The sequence below is a fragment of the Bufo bufo genome, chromosome 1 (genome assembly GCF_905171765.1).
Source record: "Bufo bufo chromosome 1, aBufBuf1.1, whole genome shotgun sequence".
NCBI lineage: Eukaryota > Metazoa > Chordata > Amphibia > Anura > Bufonidae > Bufo > Bufo bufo.
In genome coordinates, this window is record NC_053389.1 from 504,683,259 (window position 1) to 504,711,222 (window position 27,964).

Consider the following 27,964-nt stretch of genomic DNA (forward strand, 5'->3'; position numbering starts at 1 on the left):
AAGCCTGCTTGAGGCTTCGGTCAATTAGCGCAAGGTAACAGGTTCCCCGATCTCAGCCGGGGAAAGCTGTTACCGGACCGGAGCGCGCGACTTCCGGTTCTCGTCTGCGCAGATGCCGTGGTCACATTTGACCACGGCATCTGAAGGGTAAGATGTATGCGATCAGCCTTATGGATGATCGCATACATGTGCCGCGGGTCTCTGCTATTTAAAATAACAGAAACCCCGCGGCTAAGGCGCCCACTGCATGTGCGAGTGGGCGCCATGTTTAGGGATCGGACTCATAATGTACAGCTACGTCATGGGTCCTTAAAGGATTAAAGAGGTTATTCGGGTTCAGAGCTGAACCCGGACATATCCCCTTCTTCACCCAGCATCATCACATTTCATGCCCCGGTGCTCTGCCTTGCCCTGCGCTGAAAGAGCTTTTTCAGCAGATCCTGTGAATTACCAGGTGTCTGCTAGGGGGGAGGCTTCTGCCTAGCAGTGTTCCTGGTGACACCACTGGCACTAATGGGTGGGCGCTGCCCTAGCCTGTGACATCACCAGGAACACTGCTAGGTGGAAGCCTCTTGGCATACATTCTTTATTGCTATATCTCTTATGCAGTAATACACATATCCTGTTTCTTTATTTGTGATTTCAATCAAGGCATCGTTCATTATGGGGGATAATCATATTGATGTTAATGCAGCTTACCTGATAACACCAGTTACTACAAAAAGTAACATAATAACATAAGGAAAATGGAAAACGTTATTGACAACAATCATATGGAAAGATTCTGGACTTACGTGATTTTCTGGTCTGGAAATGAATCAGTTTACTTCGAGGTCCATCACCAGCACTATTAAATGCAAACATATCCAAGTAATACAGAGTGTCTGGCATTAATCCTTCAAGTCTGACTGGTTCCTCTGATTGCTCCACTTGTACTCTGTGTGCAGCTGCTTCCTTGTCTTGACTGCGCCAGTAACGAATCTAACAAAAATTATGTTTCACAATAAATTCTTTTTTTTAAAGAAAATGCTGGCATGTATATCTGATATGCAAAATGCATGTCAAATCTTTGGTCTAAAAATGGAGAGACCTTTCTGCTGTGAACTCATTTGTTGGTATGGTGAATTTTATGAACTTTGAGAGGAAAAAAATATTGGTAATGTAAGCGTAAACTAAGACCGCAATTATTTGCTGAAATTATTATTCCTTTTGCCAAATACTGGAGGCATGGTGCTCTGGGAATTGAGCTACATCACAACAGTGCATGAAACTACACAGTGTACAGTCGTTTGCTTCTGTTCCATACACTGTATGGATTCCGATGAAGCAGCTGCCCAAAACAGCTGATTGGCGGGGATGCTCGATATCGGACCCCCACCAATTGGATGATGATCTATCTTAAATAGAGGATATCAATGTCTGTAGCCAAGACAACCCTTTTAACTGAGAATCCAGTTAAAATGATGTTATAGTATGTCACAGATTCATGTAGGACCACATTGGTGACATCTGATAAAGGTCAAATAGACCTAAAATGTTCACAAAAGTTTTAGGTTTGGCTAACTATATTTTGAAACCAAAACAGATTTTTCATTAATTTTAAAGTGTTCAGATTTTAAGCCCTGTCCACATTTCACTTATTGTTCAGTTCTTGCATATTCGCAGTGAAAGATCCCAGTGGCCACATGACACATATTAATAAGTGCCCATGCACCCAGCATATGCCAAAAGAGTGCATTGGCATACATTTTTCCAATGTATAGAAAACCATAGGCTGTTGTGGTCTCCATTATCGAAAGATACAGTAAAAATATACACCGTGGGGTATATGGTTTTTTACAATGCAAGTCAATGGCTGACATTTGCAACTGTATGTCTATACAGTGGCATACGTCAGAGGTTTCCATTGGAAGTAAACTTTGGTTGAATATTTACTCCTCCAACAGAAGCATAAAGCGGAAAGTGAAAAAAACTTTACACATACTGAGATCAGTGCTGTGAACATAATCACTGAACTTCCAACTCCTCCAGAGTTCTGTGTTTTGGACTTACCTGTACAGTAGAAGATATTTAGCAAAGGATCACCAAAATGCTATTTTTACATTGGCATTAAATGAGTTTTTTCAAGGGAAAGGGTTAAACATAAAAAAAAAAAAACACTATTAAACTCATCATTCCCTGCCGCTGACCCCCCCAATACATTTTAGCTCTTCACTTCCTGGTCCCTGGCTCCACACACAGGAAATTGTTTGTATCAGCCAATCACTGGTCGCAGTAGTGACCCACCCCAGGCAGTCTAAGCCATTTCTGGTGTGTCAAGCCTGGGGCCAGGAGGTGGAGAGCAGTGTGGGACTAAAGCAGCACTTGAAAGTCAATGGTGGAAGAATAGTGAGATACTGATTGTTTTTTATTTTGAACCCATTCAACCCCTTTAACATATGTCAGCTGAAGTGCAGTATTATATCAAATGGTTTATCATGTATGAACACAATTACAGTAATCCATTTGCAAATACTCATTATGATTATATATTTGTGCACACAGCATACCATCTTCAGCTGAATCTCTGTAGGAATGGAGTTCATGAGGAGACATGAAGTACAGAGAGGAGGGTGAGGGTAATGAGTATAAACACTTGTATGCAGTCTCTATTACCAAAGTATGTCCTTTCTGTCCTCTGCATGTCTCCTCGTGAACTTTATTCCTACAGAGATTCAGTTAAAGTTCTTATCGGCTGTATTCAGAATCATAATCCCGACAAGCTGAGCAGAGAGGAAGCTGAGGCAGTTCTCAATGTTGTGAAGTAACTTGTCCTGCTGTGTGATTAGGTTTTCTGTGTGCGAATAGGATGGCGGCCATTATTTTTTCCACTGATGATTGCTCCCTAGACAAAACAAGCCATTTATTTTATGCACTTATATAGCGCTACTATATTCCGCGGCGCTTTACAGACATTAGCATCCAACTGTCCCCAATGGCTCACAATCTAAGGTCCCTATCAGTATGTCTTTGGAGAGTGGGAGGAAACCGGAGTACCCGGAGGAAACCCACACAAACTCCATGCAGATGTTGCCCTTGGTCAGATTTTAACCTAGGACCCCAGCGCTGCAAGGCACCAGTGCTAACCACTGAGCCACCGTGCTGCCCACTGAGCCATTATTAATAGTGAAAGATATTTGGCAATATATTTTATATTATAATAAATTAATAATAAAGTATTTTCAGTCATTTTTTATTAATTTCTAGAGAACCCCTTTAAGTTTACTGTTTGAAATTGATGGCTGCATCAGAGTTCATAGGAGGGCCGGAGACAGGGCCAACACCAGGTGTCATAGTGTGGGGCAACATTAGCTACCATGGCCATTGCCATCTGGCATTTGTGGAGGGAACACTAAATAGCCTTCAGTACGTCAAAAACATTGTGGAACCAGTCCTACTGGCTTTTTTGACATGGGTCCTGATTTATCATGCCTTTTGCGACTTTTTGGGTTCAGTTGCACAAAAATGTTGTGACTTGATAAATTCCCCCATGGTGTTCCAACAAGATACTGACCACCCAAACACTGACCTGGATGCACAGCAGCCAACAACCACCTTGACTAAACTATAAGTCCAAGTTGAAAGAGCTTAGACATACCAGATGAGGATATTCAGCATCTATATGACCATTACTATGCCAGAGTGGCAGCCTGTATCACAGCAAGGGAAGATGCCACCTAGTACTAATGTGACCCTTAACATATGCCCTGCTGCATAACCCAAAATAAAGGCAGCACCAGCTTGGTTGTGAGATCATTGGTCAAGCACCACTAGAAGTTTATACTTCTCAGCTCAATCAAAATATGTTTTCTAGGTGTCCTTTTTTAATTTTCTGGTAGAGTATGTTACAAACTTTCTCCTACAGACGTGTTATGATTTTTGGACATAGAAATACTTATATGTTTATACTTGTTTAGTTTTGATAGACGTATGTACTCAAAGAAAAACTTAAATAGAACATAGTACTATATCCAATAAAATAAAAAAAAGGAGGCAATAAATAGTCCCCTAAAGTTATTTTGCAAAGCAAATTGTTCTGGACGAGAGAAATGTGATGAAATAAGATACTAAAATAACCAGTTCTGAAAAGATAATTATGGGCAATGTCTATTTTGCGCCTTCACAGTTAAGCTGCACGTACTAACTTTTCAGATGTGAAAAATCACTTAGCCATTAATATGATGATTAGAGATGAGTGAATCGAAGTTGACGAAGTGGAATTCGATCCGAATTTCAGGAAAAATTTGATTCGCACCGAATCAGAATTTTCTCACGCTTCGTATTAACGAATCATATTTGTTCCTAAAATGGCTGCTGCACATGTTAGGACATGGAGTAAATAACTCTGGGAACGAGGGATTACCCACAATGCCATGCATGCAGCCGATCAGCAGCCAGCCAGCCCTGTGATGTCACATCCCTATAAATACCATCAGCCAATTTTGGATTCTGCCATTTTCAATTGTGCTTAGTGCAGGGAGAGACTTCAGCAGGCGCTAGGGACAGTGTTTGAAAAGACTTTATTGTACTGAAAAAACAATTTATAAGTTCAGTGAAAGATTATTCAAGGTGTATGGAAAGCATAGGCAGGCATCATCCACGCTATAAAAGGAGATTGTTCAGGCTGGGTAATAGGAGTGATTCTATTATACCTTGCTGCACTTACTGGGGATCCAAATTGCTATTATACTGCTGCTTTTAGGTTTGCACTAGATGATACCTCTGTAATTCCAGCAAACTTTGTTTGTTATTGGGGTGCAAGTGCTGTGTTGCATTGTGTATTTATAGGAAATATACGTACGTCATATGAACTGTTCTGCAGTGCAGTTACATTGTTCTACAGCTTTTTTTGGGGGGTGTATAAGTGTAAAAAAAAGTACATCTTATTTGCTGTTCTGCGGTGCAGTTACTTTGTACTACAGTCTTTTTTGGGGTGTTTTAATAGTATAAAAAGTATGTATTATTTTCTGTTCTGCTGTGCAGTTACATTGTACTACAGCCTTCTTTGGGGTGCATTAGTGGAAAAAATAAGTATGTTTTATTTGCCGCTTTGTGGTCAAGTTACATTCTTCTACAGATTTTTTGGGTTGTATTAGGCTGTCCGATTCCCCGAAGACGCCAGGTTAGCTGGCGAAACATGTCGGGGGACAGTCATTGAGGGTGTTTTTAGAGCAGGGGTGCAGCCTATTGATATCGAGTGTATTCAGCATAATGCAGTGTATTCAGCAATAAGTGTATTCAGCCTAACACAAGTGTATTCAGCATAATAATGGAGTGTATATGGCATCAAGTGTATTCAGCCTAAACACAAGTGTATTCAGCATAAGAATAGGGGGGAGTCTGGAGCCAGCCTGCAGCTTCCAGCCAATACTGAATTACAGTCCAGATAGTTAACTGAGTATAAATTGATCCATTAACAAAAAAATAGGCAACACGAATGATAGTTTTTAAATGGGTAGATTTAATGGTCAGTAATAATGATTCAGCTGTAATAAAAGTTAAGTTTTATGGGAGTGAAAGGCATATGTCAAGATAAGGCAAAAACAGTATTAGGACTATAGTAAAATTATGAATTAAGTGCCTTTACATATGTCAGGGTCAAATATTTTGTATTGGGTGCCAATGTTGACACCACCTCCCTGCGTCAACACATGCAGCGTCAGCATAAAGTGGCCTGGGATAACCGTGGTTTCGATGTGGTGGTCCAGCCTGCCGCAGCAACCCCTGCATCACCCAGTGGCACGCACCCATTTCATGCAGTCAAGGCTCCACCACCTCAGCCGAAGGGAGCTGTCTGTCCTTCCCATCATCTGCTGGTCCTGATGCTCCTGCTTCTCCTCCTACTCCTCATCAGTCATTCCGTCAGCAATCGATCACCAAAGCGATTGCCAAGAGACAACAGTATGCATGCACTCATCCAACGGCGCAGAAGCTGAACGTGCTCCTAGGAAGTTGCTGGTGCTGCAGTCCCTCCCTTTCCAAGTGGTAGACTCTGCACCTTTCGGAGAACTGATAGCTTGTACCGAGCCGAGGTGGAGAGTCCCAAGCAGTCACTTTTTTGCCAAAAAGGCAGTATCAGCCCTGCACAAATATGCAGAACAACTTGGCCAGGTGACGCCGCTTCTGTGTTCTCACGCAGTTGGTCCTGCGACAATGTCTGCCTTTGCCTCCTCATCATCCACCATGTCCTTAGCCTTCACTGCAGGGACAATTCACTGTGCCCCACCAGCATACTACATGTGCAGGGCACAGCGGTGTCATGCTGTTCTGCACCTAGTTTGCCTGGGCAAACAGAGTCACACAGGGGAAGAATTGCTCCACGTCCTTCATCAAAAAATCGAATCGTGGCTTTCTCCTCGACAACTCGAAATCAGAACCATGGAGACCAACAAGGGGAAGAACATGGTGTCGGCGCTGTGTCAAGGAGGGCTGAGCCATGAGCCCTGCATGGCGCATGTGTTCACTCTGATTGTAAAGCGGTTCCTGAAGTCTTCCGCCCATCTGCAATATATCCTGAAAACGGCCAGGAAACTTTGCATGCACTTCAGCCACTCGTACACCGCAAAGCACACCCTCCTTGAGCTGCAGCGGCAGAATGGCACCCCCCAACATAGGCGGATATGCAATGTTTCCACCCGTTGGAATTCCACCCTACATATGTTGGACCGATTATATGAAAAGAGAAAGGCCATAAACGATTTCTTGATGATACAGGCGGACAGAGGTACTTCCCTGTGTAACTACGATGTTAGCCAGTGGCAGCTCATGTGTGACACCTGCTGTTTGCTCGGGCCCTTTGAGGAGGCCACTTTATTTGTCAGTTGCCAGGACGACGAGATGAACAACGTCATTCCACTGATTCATGTCCTGGAACAGATGCTGGTAAATCTGGCTGGCCAGGGGACAGGAGACGTGGCGACTACATCTCACGGCCACATGAGCCCTGTGGGTGCTGAACTAGAGGAGGAGGACCTTTGAGCACAAGCAATGTGTAGAGAAATGGGTGGTTTTTCTACACAGGTGACAGGAGAGGAGGAGCAGGAGCAGCCAGAGGAGCTACAGGGTGATGAAGAAGAGGAGGCAGAGGACCCAGACACACCGTGGCATTTTGCAGTGGAGATGGAGGCAGGGAGTCCCGCCGTGTCACTTGCGCAAATGGCCCGATGCATGCTCAGTTGCTTGTGTAGTGACAGCCGAATTGTCACCATTCGTCAGAGGGATGACTACTGGCTCTCCACGATGTTAGACCCTCGCTACCGGTCCAAAATGGGGGCCTTTTTTTTACACCCGCTGAGAGGGAGGACAAACTGAACTAATATCGAGACTTCCTATGTAGTCAGTTGGCCAGCAGTGTGGCATCAGAGCAGGTTTTTAGTGCGGCAGGGGCCATAGTTACCCCAAGGAGAACCTGCCTGTCCACCCAAAATGTAGAGAAACTGACCTTTGTGAAGATGAATCAGGCGTAGATCAGCCAGGATTTTTAAACACCAGTGCCTGATGCATCAGACTAGATCATCCATAGTGCCACACCTACACTTTGACAAAAGAGGCCTGTTTTTTCTGGCTACCTTCTTCAGCTACTATTCTGATGCTGCCAGCCGCATGATGCCACACATGAGCCGTGTGAATAACCCCAAAGACTACCACCGTTGTTAAAATGGATGTGTGATGGCCGTTAAAAAAACAGCCGGCACTCATCAACATGTAGCTTTGGATAACGAATGTAAACAATGAAGTTGTACCAGATTTTATGTGATTTTATATGCTTTTAACAAAGATTTTTTTGTGCGTATCCAATAAAACCTGAAGGAAGGATCTTACACATTGCGGTGCTTCATTATCTGAGGTATTTTTTCCCTAAAATTATTAGATGAATTGGACCTGGGACATTGTGGATTTTACCGCTAACACCACATCAATTTGATGAGTAAATGCCTTCATGTGGAGTCAAGGTTTTTGGCTACAAAACTGCAAATACTTTGCTTTGATGTTCTGATACCTCTTAAAGGAAACCTGTCACGTAGAAAATGCATATTAAACCTATATCAGTACCTTATTGCAGCCTGTAGCATGATTATAAAAGGTGTCTGTGTCTTTTCTGTGCAATGCGGCAAAGGTCTAAAAAAAGACTTTTATTCAATAGGCCACGCTATGTAAACGATAGTCTTGAAGTCAAGGGCCAGCGGCTTTCTTGTCTGAAGTCAAGCACGCCCCGCCCCCTTTACCTCTCCAAAGCCTTTGATTGATAGGATGCCCGATTCCTTCACTGCCGGTTGCTTGACTTGAATGTAGTCTCGCGCATGCCCAGGCTCTCGTGTGCCTGAGCATTGAGCTCATAGCGAAGTGGAACAGGCACAGCGCAGGCGCCGGTATTGCAGGGACACGGCACACGCGCAAGACTACATTCATGCGTCTAGTAGTAAAGGAAATCCTATCAATCAAACGCTAAGGGGAGGAAAAGGGGGCGGGGCGTACTCGACTTCAGGCGAGAAAGCCGCTGCCCCCTTGACTTCAAGACTATCATTTACATAGAGTGGCCTGTTGAAAAAAGTATTTTTTTTTAGATCTTTGCCGCATTGCACAGAAAAGACACAGACACCTTTATAGTCATGCTACAGGCTGCAATAAGGTACTGATGGCGGTTTAATATGCATTATCTAGGTGACAGGTTCCCTTTGAACTTGCAGTTTACACTGTTATCATTAGAACTGAAGCAGCCCCTAGGGTCTTGTTTATCAAATCTTAAAGTTAAGCTCATCCTTTAATTAATACATTTGAAAACTGCACTGTGATAACTCTTGCACTGTTGTCCTACCAGGAAATCACTATTAGAACTGGTGATGGGCTGTCCATTCTGACTTCATATCCACCCATGAATATTGATGGGCAGCACACCACAGTGGTGCTATTGTAGAAATACAGCTTCAGGTTTAAGGAAGAGGCCTGGCAGTGGCACCTTTTAAACATACAGTAATCTGAAATTGCAAGTTGTGTATAATTGTATAAAATATGAAATTATGAAATCTACCTGATAGCCCATAATTGTCTGACCAACTACTGGCTGCCAATTTATTTGAGCTTCAGAAGATGATATAACTGAGGCTGTGACTTCTGTGGGTGGTTCTGTTGGTGCTGAGTAGAAAACAAAGGAAAGTACAAATCAGATGCTTTCTGGCTCAAATGTTGTAAAGACATAAAAATAAATTTGACATTTTATTAATTTGGATCTTTTTTTACTCGGACCCTGAACTAGTAGCAGTAAACCTCAATTACATTCAATTGTCCTAGATTGTTATGTCATCAGGCCCTTATGGTTCTAAGTAACATTTGAATTATAATCCAGTATCTTGGGCTTTGTTCATGTTTATCTTGAGCTTTTATATCTGAAACCATGATGCAATGCCACATACATCAAGTGACGGATATCACCAGCAACCTATGGACCCCATTGACTGGGGTGTGTCACGTACAGGTGGGGCTCCAATGTAAATGTGAACAAAGCCTTGCTATAGCATACATTTCTGTAAACATATTAACTCTGCTTCTTCTTTGTTAAATCAACAGTTGACTTAGCTCTCCAGCCATAAGACAGCAATACAAATCATGCATGGGGTAGCTCACCTTCATCTGCTGAATAAATAACAGCGGTGCTGCTAAATGGACCATCTCCTATCTTATTGAAGGCTTTGACCTTTACTTGAAACTGTGTGGCAGGAGTGATGGTGTCATCTTTATGTATATATCTCCCACTTTCTGGGTTGGTTACTGTCACTTTCCTCCATTCTCTTTCATTAAAGGGCTTAAAGGCAATAATGTAGCCAAAATCATCACCATAATGGTATTCACGGGCTAAAGGCTGTGTAAAGAAAAAGATACAGTTATAAAGATGATATACAATAAACTGTTAAAACTATCACCTGCACTAAATTATAGTTACTTTCTGTATTACATGTGTCAAACAGTGGCGTGCATGTCTGAGGTGGCACGCCGTAGAACTCTGCGTAAATACGTTGGATGCGTCCTTTGAAGATGTCACATGAAAGTGCCACTTACAGCCCACCTACTCCATAGTATTTGATATGCACCACATACCTTGTACTTCTGCTGATTACCTCCTATGCCCTGATGCCTACTCCATGGTTTAGCCACGGCCAGCCTACAGTTGTCTATGAGAATTTTTATTAGGCGTGAAACAACTCCCAAAGTGCATGCAATGGATGAAGTTTGGATATTGGATAAATATTTACTCACCACCCAGGTTACTGTTAATTCTCGATTAGTTCCTCCACCACCACCAACATCCGAAGGAGCAACAATGGGTGCTGTAGAACCAAAATATTTCAGCTAATTAAAGGTACTGTAATACACTCAGCACTAAAATTGCAACAGCAAGGACAAGCTATAAGGTTATGCAAATCAATGGGGTAGCAGATGTCAGTAAGATCAGCAGATAATCAGATTTTCAAGCACCCAGCTCCAATCTGTAGCATGTGGGAGGGGCATAAAAGACAGACTGAAAGCAAAGTTTTTTTAGCTACATGGAAGCTTAAACCTCAGTTCAAGTCATGTGGAATAAATGTGTGATGCCTCTTGAGTCGTTAAACTGAGAGACCTTGGTTTATCACTCAGGCAGATTAATATGCTCCTAGGCAGAGATGTCCGCACTGTTCAACATTGTATATCCCCATGGTTGGGAGAACAACGATGAACTGGAATGAAAGCAACAAGTGCACAGAGGTGAACCTTTGCATGAACAGACATATTGTCTGATTAGAAGAATGGCGCATGGTGATCAATTTTGTACTGCAAGTGAAAATGAACATCACATCTCAAACCTAGGACGGCAATCAGTGCCTACATAAACCATCAGAAGGTGTTTGCATAAAATTGTGCTACGAGCCAGATGTCCAACTACAGGTGTTCCAGTGACCTCATGCCACCACTGTCAAAGGCAATCAAAGGCACAGCAAGATAGCAATGGAGGCTGGAATGGAGATCTATTCTCTTCAGTGATGACTCCCGCTTTTGTCTAGGGTGCAATGATAGCCAGAGATTGGCCTGGAGACCACGTTGGCAATGCCATGAAGAGGCCTTTACAAGGGAACGTCACACCAGTCCTACTTCGATTATGGTGTGGTGGCATAAAGTATGGTAAGCGAACACCTCTAGTCTTCATTTTAGGTACACAAACAGCTCAGTGTTACACTGATTTGGTCATGGAACATTTCTCCACAGTGTCACAAAAGGACACTCTGGAGAAGTTTTCAACAGGACAACACCAGGCTGCATGTTGCTCATGTTACTGTGAGCAGCCTGCATGGCCTAAATGTGCTATCATGACCTGCAGAATCTCCGGACTGGTCTCCCACTGAGCACATCAGGCACGCCATTGGTCAGCAACTGCAAAGGATGCGGCCAGCAGTGCATTGCATGCATGAGCGCATTCAGCATCTCAGAACATTCCACAGACAACCATTAATAATCTCACTGATAGCATGACAAGGTGTGCAAGTGCATGCATTTCTGCGCACGGCACTTATACTCAATATTGGCTAAATCGAGATGTTTTGAATATTTTGTTTCCATGTTTTATAATTTCCATATCATTAAAGGGGTTTTTCCAGGACTTTAGGACTGATTACCTACCCTCTGGATAGGTCATCAGTATCTGATCGGTGGGGGTCTGACACACAACTGTCTGAGAAGGTATTGGCGTTCCTGTGAGTGCCACGGCCTTCTCGGTGTTTACCATGCACAGCGACATACATTGTATAGTGGCAGTCTTTGGTATCATGCTCAGCCTCATTCACTTCTATGGGGCTGAGCTGCGTCTAGGCCATGTGACTGATGAACGTGACGTTACTTGGCCTAGGCAAAGCTGCTACTATAAGCACCGCTACCTTCTGAAACCGCAGATTGGCAGAGGACCCAGTGGATAGGTCATCACTATTAAAGTCTCGGAAAAACCTTTTAACATGTTTATTGATCCTGTGATTTCCATAATTCCACAACTTTTCCATCTTTGGGGGTCTGACACACAACTGTTTGAGAAGGTATCGGCGCTCCTGTGAGTACCACGGCCTTTTCTGTGCTTACCAGGCACAGTGACATGCATTGTATAGCGGCAGTCTTTGGTATCATGCTCAGCCTCATTCACTTCTATGGGGCTGAGCATGTGACCGATGAACATGACGTTACTTGGCCTAGGCAAAGTTGCTACTATAAGCACCAATGCCTTCTGAAACAGCAGATTGGCGGAGGACCCAGTGGATAGGTCATCAGTATTAAAGTCTCGGAAAACCCTTTTAACATGTTTATTGATCCTGTGATTTCCATAATTCCACAATTTTTCCATCTTGGTGTTGCAATTTCAATGTTGAGGAGTATATATGAGAAATAAATCTACCATAGCAAAGGTATGTACAAATGTTACCACATTATACTTACCAGCTCCTTCTGTTCTAATCATTGATGACGGCAGACTAGGTTCACCTGTACCTAATGTATTGGTTGCTATAACTTGAAATGTATAATCCATCCAAGGAATCAAATCTATCACCTTTGCTGACTCCATATTTCCTTCAATGTTGGGGATTTCTAAATTCAGATATGAAATATAAAAGTTATATATACATCTATTTAACATAATTATTCAGCTCACAACTGTTATTTTTATCCAAGCTATTCTAGGGTATTATTCATGTGTCTTCCCTGAGATTTGTAAGTGATATTGATAAAAAGCTATCTCAGATGAAATGTGAAATAATTATTTAAAAGTGACCTCTCATAAGAGAATACAACTGACTACTTAAAGAGGATTTGTTGGCTCTCGTGTCATGTCTAAATTAGTAAGTACTTGTACTCTCCATGACATAACAATGCTGAATAATCTTTTTTTATAACTTTGCTGCACCTCTGTTATGTCTCCTAAAATGAAAGAATAAAATGACAACTGAGATACTTTGAGATACCTAAGGTCCTAGTGACTGCCAACATGCCTTTTTACAGAAGTCACTAAGGGGTCTTATGCTACGCTGCCGCATATCTACTGCGGCCTAGTCTAAGCTTTGCATGGGTTCTGCATCCACGACATCTACCGTAAGTGGTTTAAAGAGTGGGGGCTCTCTCTCTCTCAGGCATCAGCAGCCTGTGAATGAGATTGCCTGCCCTCATTGTATGCTTATCAGGCTGCTATCAGAGACCCTGATAGTGCCTGTCAGTATTCCACTGTACTACATGTAGTACAGTGCACTGAAAAAGCCCCCTTGTGGGATTAATAAATAATAAAAATAAGAATTAAATAAAGTTTTATTAAATAAAAAAAATTCCAAAAACCCATATATTTGGTATTGCCACGTCCGTAACAACCTGCACTACACAATGGGTCAGCTGCCTTCTATTTCGGAATCCACCTTTTGGTGTTTTTTGGTTCACATTATCCAACTTAGTAATAGCAATCTAAAGATTGCATTTTGTTAGGCCCTTGGGGGCCTGAAAAAAATGTAAAACATTTGTTTTAAGTTTTTAAAAATATTTAAACGTATACAGTTAGGTCCACAAATATTTGGACAGAGACAACATTTTTCTAATTTTTGTTCTGTACATTACCACAATAGATTTTAAACAAAATAATTCGGATACAGTTGAAGTTCAGACTTTCAGCTTTAATTCAGTGGGTTGAACAAAATGATCGCATAAAAATGTAAGAAACTAAAGCATTTTTTAAACTCAATCCCTTCATTTCAGGGACTCAAAAGTAATTGGACAAATTAAATAATTGTAAATAAAATTTAAATTTCACACTTGGTGGAAAACCCTTTGTTGGCAATAACTGCCTGAAGTCTTGAACTCATGGACATCACCAGACGCTGTGTTTCCTCCTTTTTAATGCTCTGCCAGGCCTTTACCGCAGCGGATTTCAGTTGCTGTTTGTTTGTGGGCCTTAATGTCTGAAGTTTAGTCTTTAACAAGTGAAATGCTCTATTGGGTTCAGATCAGGTGACTGACTTGGCCATTCAAGAATATTCCACTGCTTTGCTTTGGCTTTATGTTTTGGGTCATTGTCCATCTGTATTATGAAACGCCGACCAATCAATTTGGCTGCATTGGTTGGCTGCTGTGAAGGGGTTTCTCCTCACCATGGTAATTATTCTGCGATCATCCACCACTGTTGTCTTCCATGGGCATCCAAGTCTTTTCGCATTGTTGAGGTCACCAGTGCCACTCCGAATAGTGCAGCAATTTCTCGGATGGGTTTTTTCTGTTTTCGCGGATGAAGGATGGCTTGTTTCATCTGCATGAAGAGCTCCTTTGACCGCATGTTTACTTCTCAGCAAAATCTTCAAAATGCAAGCACCACACCTCAAATGAACTCCAGGCCTTTTATGTGCTTAAGTCACAATAGAAAGTTTCTATCACGTAGCTATATAGTACTTGCGCTGCTGGTCCCAGAAGTGAAGTGGGTTGTATTCACATAGAGAAAACAGAAGTAGTATTGGAACCGCACTGCTCATTCAAATAAGACCTTTTCTTTGGAAGAAAATATCCATGTGGTGAGACACAAGACAAAGATACTCTCGTTGTTTGTTCCACAAACCTCTAGAGGATTCTCTATGGAGTATCAAAAATCACACAATAGTGAAGTACCTCCGATGCATTTAAAAAAAAAGTGGTTTTATTATATACTCACAAGCATGTTAGAGGTTCATGGAACAAACAATGAGAGTATCTTTGTCTTGTGTCTCGCCACGTGGATATTTGCACCGAAAGAAAAGGTCTTATTTGAATGAGCAGCGCGGTTCCAATACTACTTCTCTTTTATGTGCTTAATTGAGAATGAAATAATGAAGGAATTGCCCACACCTGCCCATGAAACTTAGTTAATTGTCCAATTACTTTTTGTCCCTTTAAAAACAGGGTGCCACATGTAAAGTCCTAAATCCTAAATCTTCATCGAATTTTATGTGGATACCCTCAAATGAAAACTAAAAGTCTGGACTTTATTTCCATGTCCATTATATAATTATAACTTGAATATGGTCACACAATTCAACAATTTAGGGGGACACTCACCAGCTGTTATTGGAGCCCAGCCCACTGTCCACCCCTCAGTGTAAATATATATATTAAAAATATAAACCTAAATAAAAAATGAAAAATGGTTGGCTCACAGTAATTTGCATTTAATTTTGCTAGTCCATACAATAAAATCAAATACATAAGCTTCACATTCACATAAAAATACCTATAAGTAAAAGTTAATTTGGTGTACGGTCCCTTCAAATGCGGAGCTCTCGCATGTAAAAAATATAAAATACAAAATAGCAGCTTCCTTATAGTTTCTTTGTTCTGGGCGTGTGGTTTATACTCTGTGGTATAGACAAAAATAAAAAACATAATGCATGCAATAAAGCATGCATTATTTTTTCTATACCACTGAGGAAGAAACTGTATAGTTCCGAAACACGTCTGCTTGGCAGCCACTGAACGGGCGGTGTGGACAGAGGCATATCAGTACTTAGGCAAAGGAAAAACTTCTATAAGCTGTTGGCATCCCAGCAGGTCGAATACGCATGCGCTGGGAGACACGCAGCAAGAAACGGCACAACTGAATTAACATCTCAAGAGACAAGCCGCAGAGAAAGCGGGCAGACCGGTTGCGACCGTGAGTAACACAATGGCGAAATCAGTTGCGGAACTGACTGAATGTATGACTAACAAAGTACGTGTACACGTGGTAACAACTAACCGCAGACTGTTGTAGCGATCTGTCTATGAACGTGGATACATTTAAACAAGTTAAGAGAGTGTGTCATACGCATGTTATTCATTAAGGTCACTGAATAACATAGATCACAGATTATAAAACCAATGGTAGTATAAACCACACGCCCAGAACAAAGAAACTATAAGGAAGCTGCTATTTTGTACTTTTTATTTTTTACATGCGAGAGCTCTGTCCGTCCGTACACAAAATTAACTTATACTTATAGGTATTTTTATGTGAATATTAGGTATTTATATGGGTATTTTTATGTGGATGTGAAGCTTATGAATTTGATTTTATGATATGTACTAGCACAATTAAATGCAAATTACTGTGAGCCAGACATTTTTCATTTTTTATACCGTATTTTTCGCCCTATAAGACGCACCGGCCCATAAGACGCACCTAGGTTTTTGGGGAGGAAAATAAGAAAAAAAATTTTTTTTAACCAAAAGGTGTGCTTTTGGTGGGTTTGGAACTAATGGTGGTCTGTGGATGACGGACACTGTTATGGGGGGATCTGTGGATGACGGACACTGTTATGGGGGGATCTGTGGATGACGGACACTGTTATGGGGGGGATCTGTGGATGACGGACACTGTTATGGGGGGGATCTGTGGATGACGGACACTGTTATGGGGGGATCTGTGGATGACGGACACTGTTATGGGGGGATCTGTGGATGACAGACACTGTTATGGGGGGGATCTGTGGATGACGGACACTGTTATGGGGGGATCTGTGGATGACGGACACTGTTATGGGGGATCTGTGGATGACGGACACTGTTATGGGGGGATCTGTGGATGACGGAAACTGTTATGGGGGGATCTGTGGATGACGGACACTTATGGGGGGATCTGTGGATGACGGACACTTATGGGAAGATCTGTGGATGACGGACACTTATGGGGGGATCTGTGTATGACGGACACTTATGGGGGGATCTGTGGATGACGGACACTTATGGGGGGATCTGTGGATGACGGACACTTATTGGGGGATCTGTGGATGACGGACACTGTTACAGGGGGGGATCTGTGGCTGGCACTGTTACAGGGGAGGGATCTGTGGATGGCACTGTTACAGGGGGGGGGATCTGTGGATGGTACTGTTATATATGTGCCATCCACAGACTCCCCACCCCATAACAGTGCCATCCACAGACCCCCCCCCAGCCCATAACAGTGCCATCCACAGACCCCCACCCCTTAACTGTGCCATCCACAGATTCCATGTGCCCCCCCCCCCGCCACCGCCCCCAGTATACAAATATAAAATGTATTATTGAATTAAAAGTTATTAAACATGCCCCCCTTACTCCTAATAGTACCATATATCCTAATTGCTTCTGTATAATGCCGGCAGGCAGGCCGGGCGGGCGGCGCGCCACTCACTGACGTCACTTGCCTGCGCCGCCTGCTTCATTCATAAAGGAGGCGGCGCAGGCACGTGACATCAGGGAGTTACGCTGCTGCCCGCCCGGCCTGCCTGCCGGCATTATACAGAAGCAATTAGGATATACGGTACTATTAGGAGTGAGGGGGGCATGTTTAATCACTTTTAATTCAATAATACATTTTATATTAGAATACCGGAGCGGTGGGGCGGGGCTATAGTACAGTGACCGCACTGCCCCGCCGCTATTGCCGGTCCCCAGCTCCTCCTCCCAGTCCCTCCCCCCGCTCCGTACATCGCATACAGCGATGTTAAACTGTCAGCATTCGCCCCATAAGACGCAGGGGCATTTTCCTCCCATTTTTGGGGAGGAAAAAGTGCGTCCTATGGGGCTCTAACGGTCATGTCCACACACACACACAGGGGGAAGGGTAGTGACCACTGCGCTCCACCCTCACCCCTGGCCCTGCCTACTTGCCTCACGAGTCCTGATGACAGGGGACAACTGGACGGCAATCCCTAACTTAGGATATGTGCAGGGAAGACAGACAAGACAAAATACGGAACATGAACGGACCGGGTCAGAACCAAGAGAGCTACGCAGTACAACGGATTAAGCAAAGAATGGTCAGGAGAAGCCGGGGTCAAATACCAGGAGAGTAGCGAAGTACAAGAGGAGTCCAAAGAGAGTAGTCAGGTGGGAGCCGAGGTCACAATACCAGGATGTATGCGCAGTACAGGAGGAGCAGGCAGAAGATCGTCAGGGAACAGGATCAGGTAAATATTCAGTAGTCCAACAAATAGCCAGGAACCTAGAAATTGACAGGCAACCTGTAGCCAGCAGACTGCCTGTATTTATAGTGGGGAGTGAGGGTCATGTGACGTGGCCAGCGTCACATGACCGACAGACCAACCAGTCGAGCACCGAGTGATCAGCTCGGCGCTCAAGGCAGACTAGGAGCAGGGAGCCACCCAGCTAGTAAAGCCGCCCTGGGAATGAGGTCAAACACAGAACCTCATTCCAAAAGCTAAGCAACAGTTCTGCGGGCAATGGGGGACCGAGTGCACCTTCGGAACCCCGTGACAGGGGCGAAAAATACGGTAACTTGAATATGTTTTAGTAAACAGGTAATAAAAACTAAATTTGTGTCAGTGTCCAAATATATGTGGACCTAACTTTGTATATATATATATATATATATATATATATATAAGACAAAAATTGGACTGCACTCCGAAGGACTTTCCAAAGAGTCAATGAACTTTATTCACCCATAAAGTGGCACAGAGCGACGTTTCGGCTCATACATGAGCCTTTCTCAAGCGCTTGTCCTTCGGAGTGCAGTCCAATTTTTGTCTTATACAAGTCTTATTTTTGTCTTATACAAGCGGGTAAGCACCTATTGCCATACTTGCACCCTCTTTTTTCCCTTTTTTTCTTGGATGGTGCTGCTGGTGGCTTTTCTTTTGTATATATATATATATATATATATATATATATATATATAATCAATGAAAAAGACCGGCACTCGCTGTTGATAATTCTTATTATCAACAGCGAGTGCCGGTCTTTTTCATTGATTCTACATTGGGACGCCATCCCATAGACTCGTGCACCGTGACCATATACAGCAGTGCCGACCTGTGATTATTATAATATATATATATATATATATATATATATATATATATACACTGCTCAAAAAAATAAAGGGAACACTTAAACAACACAATGTAACTCCAAGTCAATCACACTTCTGTGAAATCAAACTGTCCACTTAGGAAGCAACACTGAATGACAATCAATTTCACATGCTGTTGTGCACATGGGATAGACAACAGGTGGAAATTATAGGCAATTAGCAAGACACCCCCAATAAAGGAGTGGTTCTGCAGGTGGTGACCTGACCACTTCTCAGTTCCTATGCTTCCTGGCTGATGTTTTGGTCACTTTTGAATGCTGCCGGTGCTTTCACTCTAGTGGTAGCATGAGATGGAGTCTACAACCCACACAAGTGGCTCAGGTAGTGCAGCTTATCCAGGATGGCACATCAATGCGAGCTGTGGCAAGAAGGTTTGCTGTGTCTGTCAGCGTAGTGTCCAGAGCATGGAGGCGCTACCAGGAGAGAGGTCATCAGGAGACGTGGAGGAGGCCGTAGGAGGGCAAAAACCCAGCAGCAGGACCGCTACCTCCGCCTTTGTGCAAGGAGGAACAGGAGGAGCACTGCCAGAGCCCTGCAAAATGACCTCCAGCAGGCCACAAATGTGCATGTGTCTGCTCAAACAGTCAGAAACAGACTCCATGAGGGTGATATGAGGGCCCGACGTCCACAGGTGGGGGTTGTGCTTACAGCCCAACACCGTGCAGGACGTTTGGCATTTGCCAGAAAACACCAAGATTGGCAAATTCGCCACTGGCGCCCTGTGCTCTTCACAGATGAAAGCAGGTTCACACTGAGCACATGTGACAGACGTGACAGAGTCTGGAGACGCTGTGTAGAACGTTCTGCTGCCTGCAACATCCTCCAGCATGACCTGTTTGGCATTAGGTCAGTAATGGTGTGGGGTGGCATTTCTTTGGAGGGCTGCACAGCCCTCCATGTGCTCGCCAGAGGTAGCCTGACTGCCATTAGGTACCGAGATGAGATCCTCAGACCCCTTGTGAGACCATATGCTGGTGCGGTTGGCCCAGGGTTCCTCCTAATGCAAGACAATGCTAGACCTCATGTGGCTGGAGTGTGTCAGCAGTTCCTTCAAGACGAAGGCATTGATGCTATGGACTGGCCCGCCCGTTCCCCAGACCTGAATCCAATTGAGCACATCTGGGACATCACGTCTCGCTCTATCCACCAACGTCACTTTGCACCACAGACTGTCCAGGAGTTGGCAGATGCTTTAGTCCAGGTCTGGGAGGAGATCCCTCAGGAGACCGTCCGCCACCTCATCAGGAGCATGCACAGGCGTTGTAGGGAAGTCATACAGGCACGTGGAGGCCACACACACTACTGAGCCTCATTTTGACTTGTTTTAAGGACATTACATCAAAGTTGGATCAGCCTGTAGTGTGTTTTTCCACTTTAATTTTGAGGGTGACTCCAAATCCAAACCTCCATGGGTTAAAAAATTTGATTTCCATTATTTTTTTTTGTGTGATTTTGTTGTCAGCACATTCAACTATGTAAAGAACAAAGTATTTCAGAAGAATATTTAATTAATTCAGATCTAGGATGTGTTATTTTTGTGTTCCCTTTATTTTTCTGAGCAGTGTATATATATACATATATATATTATAATCACCCCCTTCCACTGAATAAAAATAAACGGACAAGGATAGGTATTCTCTATATAGTGCCGGCCGTGTGCCTTCCACATTTGGCCGATATCCATGTTTTACGGAGCCACAATTTGCAGACTTCAAAACACTTACGGTCGTGTGAATGCACCCCGAGTCTGCTGCATGCTTTCCTGGAGGCTATTACACAAAGGTTCTTCAGAATGATACCACACTGGAACCTGTTAATAACACCAGAGTTGCCAACAGTCCTGAATTTGCAGGACTATCCCAGATTTTTGGAGACAGTCTAGGCAAATTCTGTCCCGGGCTGAAAAAAAGTGGGGATTATGTAAGCCTCACCTGTAAGTTGGTGGACTGAGTTGGGTTTGGGTGTTCTCAGTGACAAGGATTACATGCTTTTAACTTACCAACTACAAAAACTTATCATTACCAAATAGTACTAAACAGCACATTCATGTGACACAAGTTAGAATTAAACAGCTGGTCCCAACATACCAGTTTTGACATCTTTCCACTCATCTGACAATGAGGTTTTAGCCTGAATAGTATACTTGGAAATTGGCTGGTGATTGTCTGAACCACCGCTCCATGTGAGTCTCAATGATGTATCTCTTATTTCTTCTGCTCTGACACCTCCTGGGGGACCAGGAGGACCTAAAGCAAATATTAACAATATAAATATGTATATACATAATATACTTAGATTTATGGATAAAGCAAACTCTGTATACTTTAGTCCCCTTTCAGACGTGCGAGTACCACACATCAGACTCGCAGCGCGAGTATTTGGCAGTTCCTGTCCTGACCTCCCAGCACTGACGGGGTCGCATAGCATTATATTGATTTATGTTGCTATGTAACCCTTACAGTTCTGGAATGTATTGGATAACACTGACAACATTAGGTGCTGGGAGGTCAGGACGGGAGCTGCTGCACACTCACGCTGCAAGGCCGGAGTTTGAAACTTGCTCGTCTAAAAGGAGCCTATTGTAGAGTGCTAAAATGTATGATCTTAAAATTTATCTTTTCTTTTGCACAATCAACATAATAAAACATACTGCATGAATTAAGGTCAGAACTGTATTTCCTCTGGAGTAGCAAGTTGAAAGAGAACCTGTCACCAGAAAGTGTGATGCAATCTGAAGGCAGCATGTTATAGAACTGGAGGAGATGAGCAGATTAATATAGTTTTGTGGGAAAAGATTCAGTAAAACTTGTACAGCTATTTCTGTATACACACATACACAGATAATGCTATCAATCACTGATAACACCTCCCCATGTACAACTATCAGTGACTGACAGCTATCTCTGTATACACACTTACACATAGAAAGCTATCATTCATTGATAATACCTCCCCCATATACAGTTATCAGTGACTGGCAGCTATCGCTGTATACACACTTACACAGATAATACTATCAATCACTGGTAACACCTCCCAGTGTACAACTATTAGTGACTGACATCTACGTACATATGTATACACACTTATACAGGGAATGGAATACATTTCTGATAACACCTCCCCCATGTACAACTATCAGTGACTGAGAGCTATCTCTGTATACACACTTACACACAGAATGCCATCAATCACTGATAGCACTTCCCCCATGTACAACTATCAGTTACTGACATCTATCTCTGTATACACACTTACACAGAGAATACTATTAATCACTGCTAACACCTCCCCTGTGTACAACTATCAGTGACTGACAGATATCTCTGTATACACGCTTACACAGAGAATGCTATCATTCACTGATAACACCTCCCTGTAATTACCGGCGTCACGCAAAGGGAGGGAAATGGGAAGGCCCTGTCCAAGGGAGAGGGAAAGGTGGTGACCCCTGACTCACCTTGCGGCTGGCACCTGACTGCCCTGACGTCCCTAGACGGGTTCCTCACCCGTACGCCGATCACGTGCCTAAACCCTGGCTTTCCCTAAGATGAGCCCTGTGTAGTGAACAGGGCGGTGGGATCACTAGTCTGCACCACCGACACTAAGAGGAAAACACCAAGGAGAGGACAGACAATACAGACAAACATATAATCCCAGGTGGGCGACAACAGCAGACCACCAAGGCCCAACAGGGATCCGGAGGGTAACACTCTGGAACAACAACCAGGGAACACAGCTACACAGCTCCAGTGGGTCAGTATAGAAGTCCAGGCAGGAAGCTCTATATCTGGCAACCAGAGAAGTGGGAGATGGGAATATAAGGAGGTTGGGATTGCTGGACAAGAAACAGCTGAGGAGGAGAAGCTACGGATCCCTGAGTGAGCCAAAAAGGATTGCAAGGCAAACCCAGAAAGCTACCATTACGAAACAGCACTGTCTTTGTACATCGAACGCGCAGCCACCCGCTGAAACTTCCTGACCCCGGGTATAACGGAGTCAGACGTGGCTCTTGACACCCTCATGACACTCCCCCATGTACAACTATCAGTGACTGACAGCTATCTATGTATACACACTTACACAGGGAATGCTATCAATCACTGATAACACCTCCCTATGTACAACTGAAATCAGAAAAAAACTAATATAAAAATGTATACATTACAAGTTTTATTGAATATTTTCCCACAAAACTATTTATCGATCTGCTCAACTTCTCCTGCTTTACAACATGATGCCTTTAGATTGCATTGCATTTTGTGGTGACAGGTAATCTTTAAATACTTTAGGTTGCATTCATTGTATGCAATAAAGTCATACCCTCAAATGACTGAAATGTATTCATATTTTAGTTCTAATCAATGGTAATAACTACCCAGGGATAGGATAAGGGTTACCTGATTAAGTGTTCTCCTAGGGCACCATTAAATGGGGGCACTTTATAAGTTTAGAAATAAAATAAAAACACACAGTGGAGATAGGCATAACAAAAGACAATTAAATGGATGATCATTCATCTGACAGATATCCTACAGAACTTCAAGGGCAGAAGGTTGTGGTGCCCATTCTGAAACCATTGTCTTGGTCATCATGATAGTCTATCCCACCCTCTCTCCTTCCTAATGTCAGTAGTATTCTTGGCAATGGAGAAGACATTAAATAGATGTTCCTGCAGTATAAATCCAAATATAGATATAATTGTGGGGATAACTGCTTTTTATTCATTTAGGCTGGGTTCAGACCTGAGCGTCTTTGATATGCGCGTTTAACGCGCGTTTTTGACGCGCGTTTTGTGCAATAGTAAACGCGCGTTTGACGCGCGTTTGTGTGATTGACTGCAATGTCCTATGGCCACAAACGCGCGTCAAAACGCCCCAAAGAAGCTCAAGTACTTGTTTGAGCGTAGGGCGTTTTACAGCGCGTTTTTCAGCGCTGTAAAACGCTCACGTGAGAACCAGGGCCATAGGGAAGCATTGGTTTTCATGTGTTGAGCGTTTTACAGCGCGTTTGAACGCGCTGTAAAACGCTCAAGTGCGAACCCAGCCTTAGGGTTAAAAATCATGTTTTCAATTAGTCTTCAATAAAAATGTTTAGCTGTTTCTGAGATACTGTACAAGAGTTAAAAAAATGCAATCTGTGACTTTGGTTTCTTTGAATCCCACCAGCTGAGGAAGAGCTCTTATCTCTGACCTTCTTACCTCATAAATACTAATTACAGCTCAATTGTTGTTAAACTGATAAGAATATGGCTTAAATAGGTGTTTATGAGGTCAGGAGGTCAAAGATAACACATGAGCCATCAGCTGATGGGATATAAAGAAACCATCACAGAAAAAGTAACCCCCGAAGGTGTACATAGCCTTTAAAAAATGTGCTCATCTTTAGGATCAGTGCTTCAGAATAAATAAGGTAAGCAGATGCTGGTGAGGGAAGTCACCCATAGATGTTGTTGATGTATATTAGAGGTGTCAGCACACTCTTAGCTTAATGGTAGATGAGGATGTTAGAGCAGAAAATAGCTATGCAGTATTGTTGGAAAAACTCCCGAATTTGCAGGGACTGTCCCTAATTTTCAGAGGATGAACTGGGCAAGGTTTATATAAGCCCACCAGTTGGTTTTGCGATTCCTGGGGCAGGGCTTACATATCCCGAATTTAACAACTACAATATTGGCATGTCTTTAGCTATGGACTCATATCTTATATAATACATAGCAGAACAACCCTACCTACTGGGGGAATAATGCCTACACATTTACACTATATGCATTAATGTTCCCAAAGAAAGGGGTTATTATTTCCATTAGGCACAATCAAGGCATTCCAATCAACATCTAGCCACAAATGAATGAGAAATATACTGTCTAAAGTAGCTGATGATAAAAGTTCTTACCTCTGACAACCAGATCAGCTGAGGCTGAGGAGTTGTCGACAATGCTTTGTGCAGTACAAGTATATCTCCCAGCATGCTTCAGCTGAACACTTTTGATAATAAGTTCACATTTATCATTATCAGTGCTCTGTTAAGAAAGGAAAATAATAGTGAAATTAATAACACTTGCAATTTTTTCAGTATAGTGATGTTATAGGCATTTTACTCATTTACATAAATGGAAATAACAATACAAATTATAACTTTTTTTTTTTTTCATTTAAAAGGATTTTCCAGGAAAACACACTGATGACCCATCTTTAGTATAGGCTGACCAGTGGTGGTAAAACCCTTGAACCCTCACCTACAGCTAAACATCATACACCATGAACTCTTGGTTCTGATCAGTATGGGTCCAGGGGAGTGGCGATATTCTCCCACTGATCACACATTCATGGTATACCCTATAGATATGTCAATCAATGGATTTTCCAGCATTTTTCCTGGAAAACTATTTTAATAGCACCTTCCATAATATTAGAATACATTTTTGTGAAACAATAAATGAAGTTGATATAGAATACATGTTCCAGTTCCCGCAGTGTTTACATCCGGCACAGCATGGCCACGATCACATGCTCCGCTGCAGCCAATGCCTGGCTTTAGTGGTGATGTGCTGCTTGTGGCTATATCACTGATGAAGTCAGTTATTGGCTAGACTGGAGCATGTGACCATGCCCATGTAGTGCCACATGTAAGCACTGCAGGGGCCAGAACATGGACACAGTAGAGGCAGCGCAGAGGACTGAAGTGGCAGGGAGCAGATATTTATGAATATTCTGTTTATGGAGGCAGGCTAAAGGCATTAGATTCAAAATAATTATTTCTTGAAAACCCCTTTAAGTAGTATTCACTTACTTAAAAGATCATATTCAAACATACATGGTCAAACAGATTGGGCAGCATACAGAAAATAAAACGTTAAAAAGTCAAATATGAATTAACCAGCTATGGTTTATAAATGAATACTGAATTTCTAATAGTTGATTCAGTCAATCCAGTGCTTCTGTATAAAATTTTGACTTAAAAATAGAAGTAATATGCACTCTGAATAGATGTATAAGAGACTGTCCACTTTAGAATTATGGCAGTAGTGTCAGTTTAGGGGAGGTCCTGGCTCTCCTTCCTAGAATATAAATAGGATGGGTTGCGTAAAGCTCACTGGGTGGTTGAGGGCTGGGCCCATACTATACACTGGGCTTAGCGCCTCACTACACACTGTGCTCCCCACCCCACTATACACTGCGCTCACCACCTCACTACACAATGTGCTCGGTGCCTCACTATACACTGCGCTTGTTGCCTCACTACACACTTCGCTCAGTGCCTCACCACACACTTCGCTCAGTGCCTCACCACACACTGCGCTCACTTCCTCACTACACACTGCACTTGGTGTCTGACTACTTAAGGTGCTCAGTGTCTCACCACACACTTCGCTCAGTGCCTCACCACACACTGCGCTCACTTCCTCACTACACACTGCGCTTGTTGCCTCACTACACAGTCCACTCAGTGCCTCACTACACACTGCACTCAGTGTCTCACTATACACTGCACTAGGTGCCTCACTACACACTGCACTCAGTGTCTCACTATACACTGCACTAGGTGCCTCACTACACACTGCACTCAGTGTCTCACTATACACTGCACTAGGTGCCTCACTACACACTGCACTCAGTGTCTCACTATACACTGCACTAGGTGCCTCACTACACACTGCACTCAGTGTCTCACTATACACTGCACTAGGTGCCTCACTACACACTTCGCTCAGTGCCTCACCACACACTGCGCTCACTTCCTCACTACACACTGCGCTTGTTGCCTCACTACACAGTCCACTCAGTGCCTCACTACACACTGCACTCAGTGTCTCACTATACACTGCACTAGGTGCCTCACTACACACTGCACTCAGTGTCTCACTATACACTGCACTAGGTGCCTCACTACACACTGCACTCAGTGTCTCACTATACACTGCACTAGGTGCCTCACTACACACTGCACTCAGTGTCTCACTATACACTGCACTAGGTGCCTCACTACACACTGCACTCAGTGTCTCACTATACACTGCACTAGGTGCCTCACTACACACTTCGCTCAGTGCCTCACCACACACTGCGCTCACTTCCTCACTACACACTGCACTTGGTGTCTGACTATTTAGGGTGCTCAGTGTCTCACTACACACTGCGCTCACCAACTCACTACACACTGTGCTCGGTGTCTCACTACACACTGTGCTCAGTGCCTCACTATACATTGTGCTCAGTGCCTCACTACACAGTGTGCTCAGTGCCTCACTATACACTGCACTCACCATCTTACTACACACTGGGCTGTGTGCTTCACTACAGACCAACAGTTGCCTTAATACACACTGTGTTCACCAACTCACTAGACACTGCTCGGTGCTTCACTACACAGTGTGCTTGATGCACACTGCGCTCACTGCCTCACTACACACTGTGCTTGGTGCCTCACTAATGCTGCACTCTGTGCCTCATTACACACTGAGCTTACCAACTTACTACACACTGTGCATGGTGCCTCACACAGCGATCAATGCCTCACTACACAGTGCACTTGGTGCCTCACTAAACACTGCACTTGGCACCTCACAACACAGGGTACTTGGTGCCTCACCACACACTGCACTTGGTGCCTCACTACACACCGCCTTCACTTTACAGTGCTGTGCTTTCCAGGATCACATCATTACATTCTACTGTAGAACAGTAACTCTGCAATAAGTAGTAATGATGTTATCCTGCCTACAATATGCCATCATGGCTGAGCAGCCTCACAGGAACGAGGACAATTTTCCAGAATCCAATGAAAACCGATGTCAAACAGGACCAGCTCTTTCGATCTTCTTGGTCTTTAGAAACGTTGCTAGAGACTGTCAAATACTATATTAGTGTAGATGTATTCCCACCACACATGTAAATAACAGACCATTCAAAACATTCCTCATGGATTTGGACAGAATGATGCTCATTTTGTTTTCAAAGAAATTAACATACAGGTGCATCACAATAGATTAGAATATCACTGAAAAGTTAATTTCAGTAATTAAATTCAAAAATGTAAACTCATATATAGATACAA

The 27,964-nt window shown here is 43.2% G+C and overlaps 1 protein-coding gene across 1 annotated transcript in view; it reads right to left on the reverse strand.

Moving 5' to 3' along the window:
- Positions 1 to 27,964, reverse strand: part of CNTN1 (contactin 1) — a 232,856-nt gene that overhangs the window by 7,983 nt on the left and 196,909 nt on the right. Inside the window, exons 15-21 of the mRNA XM_040410854.1 lie at positions 24,803 to 24,929; positions 20,995 to 21,153; positions 12,487 to 12,636; positions 10,291 to 10,361; positions 9,661 to 9,895; positions 9,068 to 9,171; positions 795 to 981 (exon numbers count right to left, since the gene is read on the reverse strand). Coding sequence (XP_040266788.1) covers positions 795 to 981; positions 9,068 to 9,171; positions 9,661 to 9,895; positions 10,291 to 10,361; positions 12,487 to 12,636; positions 20,995 to 21,153; positions 24,803 to 24,929 — 1,033 coding nt within the window. The remainder of the gene's footprint in view (positions 1 to 794; positions 982 to 9,067; positions 9,172 to 9,660; positions 9,896 to 10,290; positions 10,362 to 12,486; positions 12,637 to 20,994; positions 21,154 to 24,802; positions 24,930 to 27,964) is intronic.